This window comes from Triturus cristatus, chromosome 6, assembly GCF_964204655.1.
Source record: "Triturus cristatus chromosome 6, aTriCri1.1, whole genome shotgun sequence".
Lineage (NCBI taxonomy): Eukaryota > Metazoa > Chordata > Amphibia > Caudata > Salamandridae > Triturus > Triturus cristatus.
The window spans coordinates 264,592,229-264,612,065 of NC_140589.1; the positions used below are offsets into that span (position 1 = coordinate 264,592,229).

The 19,837-nt window shown below is 44.9% G+C and overlaps 1 protein-coding gene across 2 annotated transcripts in view; it reads left to right on the forward strand.

Annotated features, from left to right (window-relative positions):
- The window catches only part of LOC146816744 (b(0,+)-type amino acid transporter 1-like), a 292,580-nt gene that overhangs the window by 230,514 nt on the left and 42,229 nt on the right, over positions 1-19,837 (forward strand). For both annotated transcript variants that reach the window (XM_085610623.1, XM_085610622.1), the window contains exon 3: positions 1,183-1,312. In XM_085610623.1, the coding sequence (XP_085466749.1) occupies positions 1,183-1,312 (130 nt within the window). The remainder of the gene's footprint in view (positions 1-1,182; positions 1,313-19,837) is intronic.

A 19,837-nucleotide genomic window follows, 5' to 3' on the forward strand; every position in this document is an offset into this window, starting at 1 on the left:
AGAGTGCTGATCCTCATTTACCACGTGTAAGGAGCTGCATATTGAGCGGACTTGCCCCCGCTGGACCAAGCACCCGCTCACGTGTGCGGACCCGAGGCCAAGGGCGTGAAGCTGACATATATATATATAGATATATATATATATAAATTCACTTAAAAAACCATAGGTTTCACACATGTTATAGTTAGGTGGATATTTCACTCGTAAAAAACCAATGAAATTCCCCCGTTATAGTTAGTTCAGATAACTATAACTAGCGCGCCCGCAATCCACTGCTCATGACGTCACATATTACATCACTCATGACATGGTCAGTGGCATCACTCATGACATCACTGATGACATCATCCTTGTGATAGAGTGGCGGTCGAGTTTTCTCAGGAACTACTGAACAGATTGACACCAGACATGCAAAAGGCACTCCCCTGACCTGAGGACTACCTCTCTGCCAAATTTCAAGTAATTCTGTTCAGCCGTTCGGGCTGTACCTTCGACTAAAGGTCCTATGGAAAAATGCATGGGGAAAACATGTTTTGGGACCCCCCTTTTTTCTCGGCCCCCGCTTGACGAATCACCCCGAGACTTTCAGGGTAGGAGCTGAACGGAGCGCCCCATTAGTTTTGAAAATTTCGCGAGGATTCGTCAACCGGCGCCAAAGGTATTCAAAATAGAATTTTCAGATTTCCTATGGAAACTCGGTCCTAACTATAACTATCTACTGGCAACCGCCAGTAGATAATATATATTAAGTTTAAAATGAGCAATCATGGGGCACGATTCACAAAACATTTTTGCGTTTCTTTCAATTGTGTTCATGCCCAAGAAAAGTAGGCCACATTCTCATTTACAGAATATAACTGGCATGTACAAAGTCAGTTGTAGAATGGATTTTTCACTGTCATAACTATAGGGTTCCAGGCAGGAGAGGGTGTGTTCTAGTGAAAGTGGCTCTGAAAAATGTACAGTTTGTTGGAATTTGCAAATATTAGGCTGATAGCCTATCACAACAATGTATATTTCCTGGAGTATGCCTGTGATTCTTTGTGAATCCCATAAAAGTGAAATAATGACTTTAAACTTGGTAGTAAACCTCTGGAAGTCGATTTCCAACTATTCCAACCTGAGCTTTATGAATCAGGACATTAGTTAAAACGTGCCATTCTGTGTTTTTTTCCTGAATAGGAGCAGAGTACTGGGCAGCTGGATGTGGTTAATGCCTTTGGCCGTGGCAATGTCAACATTTGGATGCATTAATGGTGGATTCTTCAGCGGAGGGCGTTTGTACTATGCGGCAGCACGAGAAGGCCATCTGGTAAGAGAATAAGCATTTTAAGTAGTCTACTTTAGAAAATGCTCAGGTAGCAGGAAGACGTGCTGGTTTTAATGCTGAATGAAATGTCTGCCCATTTTAGATAAAAGTACAAGAATGCATTGGCCTCTCCTATGTATGTAAGTAGATTTATATTGTGCAAACGCAGCTGCAAAGCAAGGCAGCCCTGTACAGTAACGGGAGATACCTGGTCCAGCTGACGAGGTGGTAGATGCTGGAGTACTGAAGGAGGTAATAGAGAAGTGGGAGGGAGAAAAGAGGAGGATGTGGGATTGTGAAATACAATCATAGATGGTAGCCACGAGAAAAGGGTGGCAGAAGTAGGCCAAAGTGAGGGTAGACACTGGTAGATGCAATAATGGCTGGGCAAGAGTGGAGGTGAAGAAAAGACAGCTTCCTGTACCCCTGGAAGAAGGGTGTAGCGTAAGAGGCAATGCATAGAGTGAGGCACAAGGAGAGCAGTTCATGGGTTAGCAGTGGGTTAGGAGGACTGGGCTGGGAAGAAAGGGCAGAAGCTCAGGAGAGGTGGGTGGCAGGGGGCACAAAGCAAGTGGGGGCAAAGGATGACAACATTAAAGGAGTGAGTGAGCAGAACCACAACTAATGTGCAGGACAGGTGTCTGAGGGGACCTTTTCAGAGAGTTCTGGTCACCTAGACCTTCCAAAGTGATAGGGTATGGAGTAGCGTCTGGAGTTCCGTCTTGAACTCTTATTTATAATGCAAAAGGGACTATGTTTGGTGAATTTCCAATGGGAAAGAATTCCACACGAGTGGTGCAAGAGAAAGCCTAGCATCAAAGCTTTTCCTTTCTGTATTTTCTGGGCCAGAATCTGATGACTGTGCCACTGAATGCCTTGCATGCCTTCTTAATGCATTGATCTTGCATGCTACTTAATGTAGGGTGTCACCTTTGACTGCCTTGCCAGTGATGTAGCAGGTATTGAAGATATTGTGGGGGGGCAGGGGGAGTTGATGGATGTTTATAAGCATTGAATTTACCTTATTAAATTCTATAAAGGATTGCTGCAAAATGAAGAACACACTCCACGGGTGTCCGATGAGTATTTGGGAGCCTGCCATTACAGCATTCCCACATTCAAGCTATAATAGTAATAGAGAGTATATGCCGGCATTGGAGCCTGGCCCTAACCAAGATTGTCCCTGGCTCTCCGGTGCTTTCCTACAAAATTCTGCCAGCAGAGCCAGCGCTCACATTAGCGCGACTCCTACAGTCACGACTCATCATGGCTGCCGGGACACCTTAGGCCTGTGACAGCGATTCTAACAGTACTGCTCCATATCTCTGCCTCAAAGCTGCATCAGGGATTTGTTGGGCTCATCCTTCTCGGATGTGACCCTCTAGTTGTGGGCTTTGACTTGGGACCTTATCTACAATGGCAGCAATGCCACCTTCTTATCATCGGCGAGCTTGCTACCTGCGGCCTCCCCGCTGATCGGCCTGTTCCCCAGATCTTCCTAAGCTCCGATAGGTCTTTTTTTCATAATGTACTTAGCGCCTTTCATTGCCACCAGAGCATCGTTGGCCTACATTATCGCTAACCCTGGTGCACAGAAACCAGGTCAAACTAATACTGTGGGGATCAGTTCAGCTAAGCCTGGTCAAACAGCTACAGAGCGTGAGCAGACATCGAACACCGCCATCAACTCCACCAAACCAGTGTCTCCTCCTCCAGCTCAGGCCCAGAGGCCAGACCAGGCCTCGATGCCCGCCGCTGGCCTCACAAACTCCAAACCAAGCCCAGTCCCCAGCTGCATAATTGGCGAAGCCCATGCAATCCACGCTGTTCCAACTGGGCAAGCCTGGCCAGTCCCCGACAGCACAAGGAGCATAACTGGCATAGCCACCTAATGTGCAGCAGGAGAAAATCAGCTCAGACTCAACCCGCACCGCAGCAAAATAAGCACAGACAGAATCAACAACAGCAGACAACAGGTCAGAATCAAGCCCAAGATGAGCAGAGGCTGGTCAGCATCAAGGCTAACAAAAACCAGGTCAAACCCATAACCAGGTGAACATAAACCAGCAGCAACAATCAGGTCAAAATCAAGGCCACAGTCAGCAGAAAGGCATTCAAAACAAGGAAGAGAGTCAGCAGGCAACAGAAGATTGTCTAGAATTAGCAAGGATCAGGGCAACACCCTGGCCAAAACCAGCAATAGAAACAAGGTCAGAACCAGGGTGGTATGAACCACGAGGTAAGTTCTGTCTGCAGTCCTCTTACAGTGCCCTCCCTATTTAGGACGTTGCCTTTGGACAAGTCTCTTCTTGACCCCCTGTTATTGGCTATAGACCACAGACCCCACTACATTTAGCCCTCCAAGCATTCTGCACAACTCCTTTGGCCTCCCATCTACGTAGGCGTCTACCCGGGGATGTCCTGGTGGGGCCCTTACGTGATCCACATAGCCTGAATCCATAGTGATTCCAAGTTATCATACTCCTGCATTGTGTGTGCTCTTACCGTCACTGCATACTGCTCTTCCAGTTCTACTTATTCAGGGGGCCAGTTCTGCGCAGAAAATAAACGGAGGTCGAGGACCGCAGTAATAATATCAGTTGTTTGCCTTCCAGAGGAGCTTGAAGAGATTAACGTGAAAGGCCTTTTGACCAAATTTATCTCAAAACTCACCGGCCTTACGTTTACCCCCGCACTTGAGTTTTAACGGGTTCCCAGAATCCCCAATAAGGGGATACACGCTGCAACACTACTAGGCTACTCATTGCTTCTTTTCTCTGTCATCAGCAGACCAACAACTGATCTTGGTTGCAAAACGTATTAACAGACCTGTACATGGGTGCTAGAATCACAATTGATGGACGGAATGCAGAACAAACCAAAACATTCACCCCCAGTCAAGAGATCTTGGTTAAATCCATCATTCTTTTGCTCACCATGCCACCCCAGTTTAGACCTGGCCATATGCAAATCAGTCTATACCCTTTGCCTCATGGGAACAGTCCAGCCCGAACTGCCAAGCCAGGTCCTCCCTGGACCGTAAACAAGCATCCTAGGAGCAGTTTTGGGGTTTCAACCCTCATCAGCCAGGATAGCTTGAATCCAGTGGAACAGTGAGTCCCGGACCCAAGTCTGGGCATACACGGCGCACTAAGGGTGAGAAAGCAAAAGACACACAATTGATGGACAGAATGCAGAACAAATCAAAACATTTACCCCATTCAAGAGATCTGGGTTAAACCCATCATTCTTTTGCACACTATGCCACCCCAGTTTAGAACTGGCCATATGCAAATCAGTCTTGACCCTGTGCCTCATGGGAACAGTCCAGCCCGAACTGCCAAGCCAGGTCCTCCCTGGACTGGAAACAAGCATCCTAGGACCGGTTTCGGGGTTTCTCCCCTCATCAGTCAGGATAGCTTGAATCCATTGGCACAGTGAACCCGGGACCCACGTCTCGGCATACCCGGCGCACTAATGGCGAGAAAGCAAAAGACAAGGGTGCCAGAATCTACATCACAGGTGACATCTCATGACACGGTGAGGAGGAAGAAATTCTTGGTGCTCAGATCGGGAAGCAACAATTACAATGCAGCTGTTACAATGCATTAGCATTACAATTCAGCTGTTACAACCAGGTACCGCTACCACACATACCATTACCATGCAGGATTTTACAATACATATGCCTTTACCACGCATGCCTTTAAGGCATGAATGGTAAAGGCATATGCGTTTTAAATGTAGGTATTAAGGGTATATATATATATATATATATATATATATATATATATATATATATATATATATATATATATATATATATATTACCTACTGGCGATAGCCAGTAGGTAGTTATAGTTAGGACCACGTTTCCATAGGAAAACCTCAACATTCTATTTTGAATAACTTTGGCGCCGGTCGACGAATCCTCGCAAATTTTTCAAAATAGGTGGGGCGCTACGCTCCGCTCCTACCCTGAAAGTCTCGGGGGGATCCGTCAAGCGGGGGCTGAGATAAAAGGGGGGTCCCAAAACGCGTTTTTCCCATGCATTTTTCCATAGGACCTTTAGAACGAGCTACAGCCCGAACGGCTGAACAGAATTACTCAAAATTTGGCAGAGAGGTAGTCCCTAGGTCAAGGAAGTGCCTTTTGTAGGTTTGGTGTAAATCTGTTCAGTAGATTCTGAGAAAATAGCCTTTAAATCAATATATATATCTGAGCCAGCTTACGGTACGCTTACCGTACGCTTACGGTAAGCGTACGGTGGCGTGCGCGAGCGCGATTCTGATTGGCTCTTAGATCTTAGTAAACATTCGAATCGGCCGAAACCAGGAAGCGGCGGCCGCCATTTTGTCTCTCGCACTGAGAGTGATTTTTAAAATATCAAGCCCAAAAACATGTAAAGGGGCTGTTTTGACAACTCCCTCCCACATAGTCATGTTGAGGGAGTCCCCAAACATCCCCCAAGTGCAAAAACGGTTTTATTTTTTTTTCGGCAATTTCGCGGGGTACGCTTACCGTACGCTTACCGTAAGCGTACGGTAAAAAAATAAAAATAAAAAAAACACTATCCACACTTACCCCACCCCCTGTGCTTTTGGTGGCCGAAGGCCACCAAAAGCACAGGGCTTATGTTAAGGGCAAAAAACACTATCCACACTTACCCCACCCCCTGTGCTTTTGGTGGCCGAAGGCCACCAAATGTACAGGGCTTATTATAAGGGAAAAAAACTTAGCATTTAAAAAACCGTACTAATTCACTGAAAAAACCATAGGTTTCACACACGTTATAGTTAGGAATTAGCATTTAAAAAACCTTGCAAATTCACTGAAAAAACCATAGGTTTCACACATGTTATAGTTAGCGGAAATTTTACTGATAAAAAACCAGTGAAATTCCCCCGTTATAGTTAGCGCAGGCAACTATAACTCACGCGACTGCAATCTTCTGCTGATGACATATGTGTCTTTATGAAAAAAAAATATTTGTAATATATGTATAGCTAAAAATGTATGGAAGAAGACATGGGCAAATAAGTGTCTAAATACAGTATTAGCATCAGCAGAGGATTGCAGTCGCGTGAGTTATAGTTGCCTGCGCTAACTATAACGGGGGAATTTCACTGGTTTTTTATCAGTAAAATTTCCGCTAACTATAACATGTGTGAAACCTATGGTTTTTTCAGTGAATATATATATATATATATATATATATATATTATCTACTGGCGGTTGATAGTTACAGTTAGGACCGTGTTTCCATAGGAAATCCGCAACATTCTATTTGGAATAACTTTGGCGCCGGTTGACGAATCCGCGCAAAAGTTTCAAAATAGGTGGGGCGCTCCGCTCTGCTCCTACCCTGAAAGTCTCAGGGTGATTCGTCAAGCGCGGGCCGAGAAAAAAGGGGGGTCCCAAAACACGTTTTCCCCATGCATTTTTCCATAGGGACCTTTAGTCCAAGGTACAGCCCGAACTGCTGAACAGAATTACTTGAAATTTGGCAGAGAGGTAGTCCTCAGGTCAGGGAAGTGCCTTTTGCAGGTCTGGTGTCAATCTGTTCAGTAGTGCCTGAGAAAATCAAAAGTAAAATCATATATAGAGAATGGCGCAAGACTCTCTCCAAAGAATCTAGAGCCACCTACTTGATAGAGAGGCGAATCTACCATGGCCTAATTAGAAAGTCCAAAACAGCATACTATACGCTTAGAGTCAATGAAGCTAGTAATTCCACAAAAGAGCTGTTTTCGCTCTACAAAACTCTTTCGAGCGGAAAATCATCCAGTGTCCCAGATGATTGTTCCCCCGAATCGTGCAATAAAATTGCTAATTTTTTTTTAGAGAAAATAGCTAAAATCTACTCAGCGTTCCCAACACAGCCTATAACTGGGGCAGAATTTGTCGAAAGCCCTAGGGAATGGGGTGATAGACACAGACTGACCCACTTTGTTATACCGCCTCCAGAAGATCTCTTAAAAATTTGCAGATCCGTGAGGTCGGGCTCTCCTCGGGACCCTACCACACCTAAACGTCTGGTAGATAGTCTGGTGGTATTAGAACCTTACATCAGACACCTACTAGACATGTCTTTTTGCACCATGACTGTACCTAAAGACTGGAAAAAGGCGGTGGTTCTACCCCTAAGGAAGAAACCAACCATTAGTTTCGAGAAACTAGAGAACCTGCGTCCAATTTCACTCCTCCCATACCTGGCTAAAGTAGCCGAAAAATTGGTCAACTTACAACTGATGGATTTCGTTGAAAAAGTGGCACTATCACATGACACTCAATTCGGCTTTCGTCCGCGTCATTCTACAGAGTCCGCACTCTTAACAGCGGTGGAGGCCCTTCGTCAGGGGGCGGATGAGGGTTATACCATGGCCCTCATCCTACTGGACCTGAGTGCAGCATTCGACACTGTAGCTCATGCCAACTTTCTACAATGTTTGAATAACGGAGGAATATCTGAAGCTGCACTCCAATGGATCCAATCCTTCCTGACTGGGAGAAGCTTCCAAGTCCGCTTGGGTGATCACTACTCGAGAGACATGGGTTTGGGACAGGGCGTTCCCCAGGGATCGTCCCTGAGCCCAACTTTGTTTAATCTCTACGTCTCCCCAGTGGCTTCGATTGCCGTGAGTCATGGATTGAAAATCGTGTCATACGCAGATGACACGCAGTTGGTTATCTCCCTCTCACGAGTACCCGGACTTGCTTCGGACAGTTTCAAGGCTTGCATGCAAGACCTTTCTACCTGGATGTCCACCAACTGCCTTAAATTAAATGGTAACAAGACAGAGGTGCTCGTGGTGGGGGGGAGTCCTTCCGCTTGGTCATCAGCATGGTGTCCCCCTTGTCTGGGGGAGGCACCTATGCCCCGTCAGGAAGTCAAAAACCTTGGCGTATGGCTCGATGCTGACCTGTCTTTTGGACCCCAAATAAACCGAGTGGCGGGTGCTTGTTTCAGCGTTTTAAAAATCTTACGCAAGGTCCTTGCTCTCCTCCCTATGTCCGCTCGGAGAACACTGGTACACGCCCTCGTGACATCGCGCCTAGACTACGGCAACCTATTGTACCTGGGTGCCACCTGTAAGGCAATAAACCGCCTCCAGGTATTGCAGAATGCGGCAGCCCGCCTCATCCTAAAAGTCCCTAAAAGATCGGATTCTAAAGCTGCCCTTCACACTCTCCACTGGCTGCCAGTAAGAAGCAGAGTGGAATTTAAGGCCCTCTGTACCGTCACCGCATTCTCGCTCGGAAAGCGCCGTCACCACTCCAGAACCTAGCCATCAAGTATGCACCCTCACGTGCTCTGCGCTCTTCACACGGAGGTCTACTTGTGGTTCCTAGGATCAGAAAGGCCCGTATGGGTGGACGCTCTTTTCGCCATTTGTCAGCGAAGCACTGGAACGCCCTGCCTCTTAATCTCCGCCTAGACCCATCGGAATCCAGCTTCCGGAAGAACTTAAAAACATACCTTTTCTCAAGATAATCGAGCCTACTCCTCACCACTGCTTTGAGTTTTCAGGTGTAGCACGGGGACACGCTTTCTAGTGTAACCAAGCGCTTTATAAACCTCCCTAATAATAATATGTGGGCGGAGCCTAACCACACATCTCATCCTGAGATCTGATTGGCTGTCAGCACTTCATCCAAGTGTTGGCAGCCATCTTGGGACCAATATACATGATAGCACCTCATTAAAAAGCATTGCAGTTAATAGAAGGTTTTAAGACTTTAGTTACATTTTAAATCATTTGTTGATGGTACCATACTCATTTTAGGAATTGTGGTATGTTCTAAGGTGATTTCACCATGTGAAAAAGCCTTCTGCTGGGATATCATGATTAAGAGAAAAATATTTTCTCATGCTTTTCCCACAGAGGTTTGGAAGGTGATCTATAAGCTAAACTGAGAGCATATTTTCTGTAAATTCACATTATCTTTCTCAGTCATGTGAGAATGAAGTCTGACATTCTCAGTAAAACATGTACATCCAACAAGGGCAAAGACTGTCAGTTGATTCCTTTGTGTTCTACTGCAGCTTCCCAGAGTGTTCCAAAGAACAACTAGAGCGCTAACAGTCCTACTTATGATAAACGTATGGCACACCTGAAGCCATCTTGCTTGGATTAAAGTGGTACCTCTTAAAACATTTAATTTAAAAAGGAACAAAATGAGGGGGTTCATTTTTCCATAAAAAGTATGATTAGTGCTGCAGAAAGAAAAATTAGGGCACATTTTGAGTGACTTCTCAAATCCTCTTCTATTTCATTAAACAATTCTGACATGCAGACTGAAACATGCACTCTCAATACCAGCAGCAGTTTTCCCTGGTGAGCAGTAGCTTTACTACAGTGATCTAATGAGCAAAAAGAGTGCTAACATTCTGAATTTATGGCAAATGTGTGACACATCTGAATGCCTTCTTGATGGAATCAAAGTAAAAAACTGAAAGTATTTCCTACTGAGGAGACTGCAGTAAATGAGGAAATTAGGAAACTTCATAACAAATAAGTCTCCCAAGATGGCCACCAGAGACAAAAGAGCCCAAATGTAGCCCAAATATCACCCAGATGTAGCCCAAGTATAGCCCAATGACAGAATGTCCCAGAGTGTTCTTAAAAACAACTAGAGCGCTTACGGTCTTCATTATGACAAAAGTATGGCCCACCTGAAGCCTTCTTGATTGGAATAAACTGGTAACACTTAAAACATTTAATTCAAAAAGGAACACAATGAGGGGGTTCATTTTGCCATAGAAAGTATGATTAATGCTGAAGAAAGAAAATGAGGGCACATTTTGAGTGACTTCTCAAATCCTCTTCTATTTCATTAAAAACTTCTGACATGCAGACTGAAACATGCACTTTTAATACCAGGAGCAGACTTCCATGGTGAACAGTAGTTTTACTACAGTGATCTAATGAGCAACTAGAGTGCTAACATTCAGAATTTATGGCAAATGTGTGACATATCTGAATACCTTCATGATGGAATCAAAGTAAAAAACTGAAAGCATTTCCTACTGAGGAGACTGCAGTACATGAGGACATTAGGAAACTTCATAACAAATAAATCTCCCAAAATGGCCACTGGAGACAAAAGAGCCCAAATGTAGCCCAAAATCACCCAGATGTAGCCCAAATATAGCCCAATGACAGAAGTGTGCAAAACACTTATTATTTTGTGTTTTTGCAGTGTTATATAGTGCAGACTTGTCAGGTATTGGAGTGCTTTACATGAGCATTGGTTACATCACACAAGAACAAATTCATTTGGGTTGTAGACATGGAGAGACTAAGTGATTTGACCAGAATCACAGAATGTCGAGCTGAAGCAGAAACTCCAACCTGGTCCCCAGTTGCAAAGTCTGCAGTTCTGGAAGTAACACCACATCCTCTCCCCTAAGTGCAACATTTAATCAAGTGGTCAACTGGATAAAAAAACATAAACATAACAAATAATTTAAAAGTGCTTTGTCGCTATTTGAAAACTCAGAAAATATGTCCTTATTTTAGTCTTTTAGAGCACTAACCATAATTTTGATGCCAATAAGACCCTCTCATATATGTAATTTCTAAAGGAAATGCTCTAGGTATTACAGTTTTGATTACATCAAGATGACGTCAGGCGTTCCACACTTTTGTAATAAATATAGAATGTTAGCAATCTAGTTGTTCATTAGGATACTGTTGAGAGGCACATGCCAGTGGCACGGACTCTGAAAATTGAAGGCAGGTAGGAGGGTGCAAAGGCAACAATTTAACCACACTGAGCAGGCAGGAAGGGCCGTGGCAGCACAACAGACTATGGAGGGCAGTGGAAAGAGGGGCAGGGGCAACAAACCAACAATACAGGACTTGCAAGAGAGGCTGTGGCAATGTAATAGACCATTGTGGGCAGAAGGAAGAGGCAATGGTAGTACAACCATACATACCAACAGACCCGATTCAGCCAGGAAACGTCCAATGTTTTTAAGCTCAAATGGGCTTCATTTGATCTCTCTCCTGTCTACAATCTCCTCTTTTTCAATGTAACTCAAAGGGGAAAATCAATACCCCAGTTTTTTTTCAAAATCTCCCTCTTACCAAGTTCAAAATGTTCGCAAGTATGGTACATTGGATCATGGAAGGAAATGGGGTAGGGACATGGACTTGGATAACAGAGGACAGGAGGGACATGGAGAGGTGCACCAAACTGACCCTGCAGGGCAGGCATCAGGGTTTGCAGCAGCACAATACACCACACAGGGCATGCGGGACGGGAGTGCAGCACAACAATCCATAGAAAGCAAGAGGGAGGAGACAGGACCATGCACATGGACAACAGAGAACAGAGGGGCAAGAGGCAATGGTAGCTAGCTGACCATAATGGACAGACAGGAGAGAAAGCTGCAGCATAACAGACCATAAAGGGCAGGAGGGACGGATCAGGGGCATTACAATGGAACAGACAAGCCAGGAGGGAGGGAGTAGGGGTCTGCACATGTAAACAGAGGGCTGGGGTCAAGGGGGCAGGGCAGGAGCAGCAAGATAGCCATGGAGGTCAGGCAGGATGGGCACTAGAAGCAAGACACACCATGAAGAGCAACATTGAGACTGTGATGGCATACACACAGACCATGGAGGGAAGGTGGGAGGGGGTCAGGGGCAGCTAACTGACCACACAGGAAAGGTGGGAGGGGCCATGGCAGCACAGAAGACCATGCATGGCAAGTGGGAGGGTTAGTGGCAGCACAATGGCTATGATGGGCAAGAAGGAGGGTGCAGGGGCATGCACAAAGGACGATGGAGGATAGAAGGGAGGGTCAGGACCTGTGCACAGACAAGAAAGTTCAGGGGAAGGGGCCTCACAACAGACCGCACGGGGCAGGCAGGAGGAGCAGTTGCAGCACAACAGACCAGGGAGGGCAGAAGGGTGTGGCAGTACAATGGACCATGTGGACAGGAGGAAGAGGATAGGGGCATGGCATGTGGACAGGCAGGGTGGAGGTGGCAGGGACAGGTTACAGTCATCTGACAATGCTAGGCAGGTGGGAGGGGGGGTGGCAGCTCAACAGAACACTCAGAGTAGATAGGAGTGGCAGGTCCATGGAACATGGTGGGCAAAAAGGATGGAGCAGGGGCATGGACAAAGACATCGGAGGGCAGGGGGAAGGAGAATAGGGGCAGCAAGCTAAGCACAGAGTTTAAGCAGGAGGTCAATGATGAGACATAGAATTGGGCAATGGAGGGCAGGAGGAGTGGACTGGTACATCATACTAAATTGAGGGCAGTGGCAGCACATCAGACCATGCATGGCAGGAGGGAGGAGGATAGTCCATGGATTCACACAACAGAGGATAGGGAGGAGGGGGATGGGGCAGCAAGCTAACTGTTCAAAGAAGGCGGGTATTAGGAACTTTATTGTTTTTAAAACGTGTGTCTGTGCGAACTACTTAAAATATGAACAAGTATGCAGCATAATCTCACTTTTATTCAGGAAGAAGAGGACGTTTGTGACTGTGACTCCGGGCTCACTTGGCAGAAACACCCCCTGACCCTCCACCCCCTATCGCAAAATGTAATGCCCGTGAAAAGGGTAGGTGAACACAGTGTTATATAGAACATAGTCCTGAGAGCACGATTGAAAATGAAAACTAGATATAGTGTATGGTATAAACTATGCACCAAAAAGTGTGATATAAGATGAACCGGGCGTGAAATATAATATGCAATACATTGTGCGCAATGACAGATTCATTGGAGAGCGCGAGATAGCACAGGCACTAGCGCGTTCTATGCGATATGCGCCTTGGAGTGTAATATGCACAGGGCAGTGTTGTGTAACCTAACTAGTCTCTAAAGTTGTAATATAAAATATGTGCTGGGGAGTGTAACGTTGCATATGCACTGTGACAAAGATATGGATCCCAGATTGTAATATGTATGGCATAGCACTGTGCGTTATAACATAGGCATCGAGGAAGGCACGTTAGATGGGGCAATATAACCCGTGCGAAGACAAGTGGGGCATGACATATTCACGGGGTGTTGTTACAGTGCACATGGGCTAGAGAATGTCATAGCATATGCACTAGATAGTGGAATACAACACAGAGGTGTGTGGCACTCAGCAGGCAATGGTGGGTGTAACACAGCATTGGGCTCTGCCAGGAGCGCGCTGTGACTCTCAAGTGATGTTCGTCCCCTTTCCAGAGAGTAAAATAAAAAGTATTACACATCCGGCAGTGGATGTGCGTTTTATTAATCGTGAGGGGGGTTTCTTGCATAGTTTTGGTCGAATTTTTGTCGAATCCCCTTTGAATGGCTTGGTGTGCATGTGTATTAAATGTGCCCGTCAATAGCTACCCATGTTTGTATAAATAAACGACAAGCGTGTCTACCGGGAATAGGCACGGTAGGGCATCAGACATGTCAGAGCTTCACTAGTGGTGTAAATACATTCCACGTGGATTCATTGTATGCATAGTCGCCTTTTAATGAATATCACGCAAATCGTCATGGTGATAGGTACGTACGGTTTGTCCAGCATGTCCTAGGTGTGTCTATAAATATATATTTTTTTAAAATAATAAAAAACAGTGGCCGGCCCTGGGGATTGGGGTCAAAAAAATATAATTAGGAGACAGGCCCTGGGGGATGGGGTCATCAGGGCCAATAAATTAGAATAAGAAGGGGAACCGCACAGCCCCCCTTCTTAAAATATTAAAATAAATAAAAGACTGGCATCGTGCCGGAGGCGACGCCCCCTCCTTGCAGCACTCTGCAAACGCGCCCCCTGGCGAGTTGTAAGTTGGGGAATTAATTCCTCTTCAATACTGAGGGTCCCTGAGGGCCAACTAGCCCAACAGGCATCTCCAGTATGCGCCAGGGAGCTGCGCTGCAGACAGGTGTTCTGAGGCCAAGCCCCTTTTTACACCTCTCTGCAACGCAGCTCTGTGGCGCTTACTGGAGGTACCTAGTGGTCTAGTTTGACCCTAGGGACCCTTAGGATTCAAGGGGACTTAATCTCTCAGCTTAGAACAGCCACAGGGCGTGTTTACACAGTGGTGAAGGGAGGGGACGGGGCCTGAGGTGACGTGTGCAAACACGCACTATGGCACGTTTTAAATTGGTGATATAATTTCCCTTCAATAGTGAGGGCCCCTGGGGGCTAACTAGCCCACCAAGTGCTTCCAGTAAGCGCCACTGAGCTGCATTGCAGAGAGGTGGTCCAGGCCGTGCCACTTTTTACACCTCTCTGCAACGCAGCTCTGTGGCACTTACTGGAGGTACCTAGTGGGCTAGTTGGACCCTAGGGACCCTCAGGATTCAAATGAACTTAATCTCCCAACTAAAAACGGACACAGGGCGTGTTTACACGATGGTGAAGGGAGGGGACGGGGCCTGGTTTAACGTGTGCAAAAACGCCCTGTGGCCTGTTTTAAGAGGTAGTTTTAATCCCCCTGCCCTATTATATACTAGGGGTTTACAGAGGAGGTCATGCTAATCACAGGGGGACCCCAACGCATAATGTTCCCTAGTGTATGTAGGTGTTTTCACTGTATTCTATGTGTCTTTTAACATAGCACTGGCTCTAGGACTGGTTAGTCAGACTCAGTTACCACCAGTATCCGTCTGAAAAAGTTGAGGGTACAGGATGATTTTGCAACAAGGCTTCTTTCTGCTCTTCTTTTTGTTCTTTCTGCACGTTATCCTTCTTCCTGCACTTTTCTTCGTCTTTGAGGACTTCTGTTGCTTCTTTCTGCACTTCTTCTTTTTCTTCTTTCTTCACATGTCTTATCTCTGTAGGCATAGTTAGAAATTAGCATTTAAAAAACCTTTGAAATTCACAGAAAAAACCATAGGTTTCAGGCACGTTATAGTTAGGAATTAGCATTTAAAAAACCTCAGAAATTCACCATAGGTTTCAGGGGTGTTACAGTTAGCTGGTCTTTTCACTTGTACAAAACCATTGAAATTCCCCCGTTGTAGTTAGTTCAGCTAACTATAACTCGCGCGCCCGCAATGCACTGCTGATGACATCACATATTACATCACTCATGACATGGTCAGTGACATCACTCATGACATCACTGATGACATCTCAAATGACATCACTGATGACATCACTGATGACATCATCCTTGTGATAGAGTGGCAGACCTCCTCTCACCCTAATATAACCTTTGATACACACATTCAAAAATAGAGACTACAATTTTCAAAACAATGGACATACCAATACCAGTTACAATAACCTCTTCAGTAATTCTAAGATCCACATACACATCCACTCATTCACCAACAGTCCTATACAGTCACTCATACATGTACTCACTCATCATATGTACTCATACACCTATACATCCTGTTACACAATGCCACTCATCCATAGAGTTACTCACACACATAGTCACTCATGCTAATAAGGAATCAAACATACATTTACTTGCATATACAGTTATACACACACCACCACACTTACTTCTACGGAAACTTACACATACTTAGTCTTTTAAACAATCACTTATAGAAACACATACTTATTCATACAGGAACTCTTTCAATCTCTCACTCTCACATATACTCACTTATATACACCAATATTCACATATACTAGTTTAAAACATATGTAGTTACTCATAAAGACACTATTGAGACAGTCATTCACTCACTAACACACCCATACACACACTCATCCACCCATACAGTCCTGCACACATGCTGTCTTCAACACATACAAACAGTGAGTCACTCATTCATGCAACTATGCACTACGTAATACCCCCCACCGAACCATGCAGACACTCAGACTGATACTCAAAAAACCAACTAATAACCTATATAGACACCCATGTAGCTACTCACCAACCCATGCAGCCACTTATACACAAAGTGAGAGACTGATACAGATATTTACATATTTAAACATTACTCACTAAGCCATGTATTCACTATGATACACTTAATCAGTCAGTTACACAATCAATTTTTCAAAAACAAATCATCCATTTAGACACTTATATACCCATTTATTCTTCCATCGACCTTGAGATATACATATATAAAACATATTTAATTTTCAGAAAAACACACATTCACTGGATGATGTCATCAGTGATGTCATCAGTGATGTCATTTGAGATGTCATCAGTGATGTCATGAGTGATGTCACTGACCATGTCATGAGTGATGTAATATGTGATGTCATCAGCAGTGCATTGCGGGCGCGCGAGTTATAGTTAGCTGAACTAACTATAACGGGGGAATTTCAATGGTTTTGTACAAGTGAAAAGTCCAGCTAACTATAACACCCCTGAAACCTATGGTTTTTTCAGTGAATTTCTGAGGTTTTTTACATGCTAATTCCTAACTATAACGTGCCTGAAACCTATGTTTTTTTCTGTGAATATATATATATATACACACATGTACATACAAGCAAGCAAAAATGCTCTTGCTTCTTTGATGATAGCGGATTTATGTATTCCTGATCCTGAAAATGTTGTGAAACTATGCTGAGATCTTGTGTAACCTTGCCAAAGATGAGTGTATAATGCCTTGCACTGCTACATTTTGTTATTAATAAAAACTGTTTTAAAAAAAATGCTCTCGCTTGCTGATTTGATTTGATTTGAGTGATTTGTAGAGCGCATAGCTGCCCAAAGGCTTCCCAGCACTAACAGACCAATGCCGGAGAGGGATAGAAGTGGATTAGTAATACTGACGGAACAGCCACATTTTGATCAATTTCCGGAAGGCTGCTTCCATTTCCAGGAGTCTAGATTCCTGTGGCAGTGAGTTCCACAGCTTGGGAGCTAGATGATCTGCCTCCTCATGTGGCTTTCCTGATTCTGGTAGTTCTTATTAGCCATTCGGAGTCAGACCTGAGGCTTCTGTTTGGGACATAGGGGATCAGCAGGTCTCTGACTTTCCTCGGGCCCTTGTTGTGTAACGCTCTTTGTGTCATACAGAGTCGCCTGAACTTAATTCTAGCCTCTGTTGGAAGCCAGATGCTTTCTGGCTGATTCCTGGATTGGGACTATGCACAGCAGCCTTGCTGCCAGGTTCTGGACCACCTAGAGTTTATTGATAACATATTTTGGTTCCCCCTAAAAAGAGTGAATTTCCGTAGTCTAGACGTGATGTGACCAAGGAGTGGACTACTGTCTTTCTGAGCAGTTTGGGGATACGCTCCAGAAATTTGCGGAGCATTTTAAGTAGACTAAAACAGCTAATTTCTTTGCTCGAATCACCATTCTTAGATCCTTGTCAAGCCAGAAAACAAGATTTTTGATAGACTCCTTTGGGGTGGGTGGGGTACCTAGGCAGTTGAGCCAGCTGATCAGGGGTCTGGGGACTGCCTTGTTCCAGAGGACAATAAGCTCCGTTTTATCCCTGTTCAGCTTCAGACAACTATTCATCATCCAATGCACAACCCTTTCCATGCAGGGTGCTAAGCTATCGGAGACATTGTTGGATCTGGGGTCTACGGAGATCACCAAGAGGGTGTCATCGGCGTAGGATATCATAGAGACATCAAACTCCTGCACTATCTGTGCTAGTGGTCCCATGTAGGCATTAAATAGCGTGGGGCTCAACGTGGAGCCCTGGGGCACCCCTCAAGACATAGGCTTGATCTTAGAGAGAAGGTTAGATTCCATAACTTCCTGGAACGTTCTGCCTTCCAGGAAGGATGTCAGCCACTGTAGGGATTTATCATGGACACCAAGTTCCAGCAGTCTGTCTAGCAAAGTATAGTAGCCCACCATGTCAAATGCTGCGCTAAGATCGAGAAGTAGTATAGCGGCAGAGCTTCCCTGATCTAGTGTTGTTTTGAGTTCCTCAATCACTGCCAGGAGTGCTGATTCTGTGCTGTGCTATGAATGGAATCCCATCTGTGTGGGATGAAGGCATTGATTAGTTTCCAAACACTCTGTCAGCACTCCATTTACATGATTCTCTAACAGTTTCCCAACAAATGGCAGCAGTGAGATGGGGCGATAATTCCCTAGCTGTGCGCTGAGGAAGAAGCAAACCTGCTTTAAGTGCCTATGACCTTGAAGCGATTAGTGTCTGTGCATACTGTGAGGTATTCCATGTAGAGTATTCCTTTTTTGTATACCTGCATGCTATGAATGCCCCCTTGGTCCACCCTTGAGGTCTGCCCACACACCTTCACAGTTGGTACTGTAGAGAGTGCGATATCACACCTAACATGGCGTAGGGACTGTTTTGCCCTGGAGGGTACGTTTCATTTGCATGTCCAAAGTTTGTTTTTTCAGTTTCATATTGTACAAAAACTACTATGTCGCACTACGGTGCAATGAAGGTCTATACTATGTAAAATGCAATAAATAAATAAAAAATAAAATAATTCCCTAGTTGGGCTGGGTCTAGATTAGTTTTTTAAAGCAGAGGTCTGATTATTGAATGTTTTCATGCACTTGGAACTTTGCCCGACTCCAGTGAGAGGTTCATAACTTTGACTAGTGTTGGAAGCAAGAGCTTTGTAACTTTTTCAAAATATGCGGTGGAGCTGGGTCTAATGGCAAACCTAATTTCACCTTATCCATCAGCAATCTCACATCCTTTAGACTAGGGGGAAGCTAGTGAGGGTGGGTGTAGAGGAGATCTGTGCCTGATCTCCTTCCTGCCTTGTTGTTGACTCTATCTCGGTCATAAATGAGCTATAGATGTCTGTGAATTTTTTTAGGAAGTAGGTAGCTAACTCATTACATCTTTCCTCCGTTGCCACAATCGTGGGAGTATCGTGTGCTGGGGAGGTCAAAGCCTTGACTACTGAAAAGAGTTCCTTTGAGGAGTTCTGTGCCTGGCTAATGTTTAGCTCAAAGGATTTTGCCTGTGCCTCATTAATACTATTGTGGTATATTCTGATAGCCGCCTTATACTTGGCTTTGATTTGAAGGTCATAAGTTTTCCTCCAGTCCCATTTTTTTACAGTTTTTCTTTAAAGATAATAGTTGAGTGTTGAACCACGGAGCCCTTTTGGGCCCGGATTTCAGTTTCAATGATGATTTGGGGGCTATTTTATCCAGTGATTGCAAGATCCAGTTTTCCTAGCTGGAGTAGGCCTCTTCAGCTTTGTCATGTGCCTTGGTGTCCCATAAGGCTAGGAGGCACTCCCAAGACTCTATGTTCAACTTGGACCAGTTTCTTTCCCTCCTAGCTACCAAAGCAGGGTACTTTTTCTTTCCCCTTCGCCTGTTGCCAAGTTTAAATGGGATGAGGTGGTTGTCTGACCAGGGTACTGGTTTTGGAGAGGCAACTAAAATATTGGGGTCGTTTGAGATTACTAGATCAAGAATGTGACCCGTGATTTTTGTAGCAGACGTAACCATCTGGGTAAGTTGTAGACTCTCAAGATCTAACTTTAGTCTCTTTGCAATAGGGAGGATCAAATCCTCAAAATGCAGGTTTAGGTCACATACTATGGTGATATGGGCTTTTTTTACCAGAAGGCTGGCTAGAGAGTCAGTCAAGATATCTAAAAACTCTCCAAAGGGGCCGGGGGGG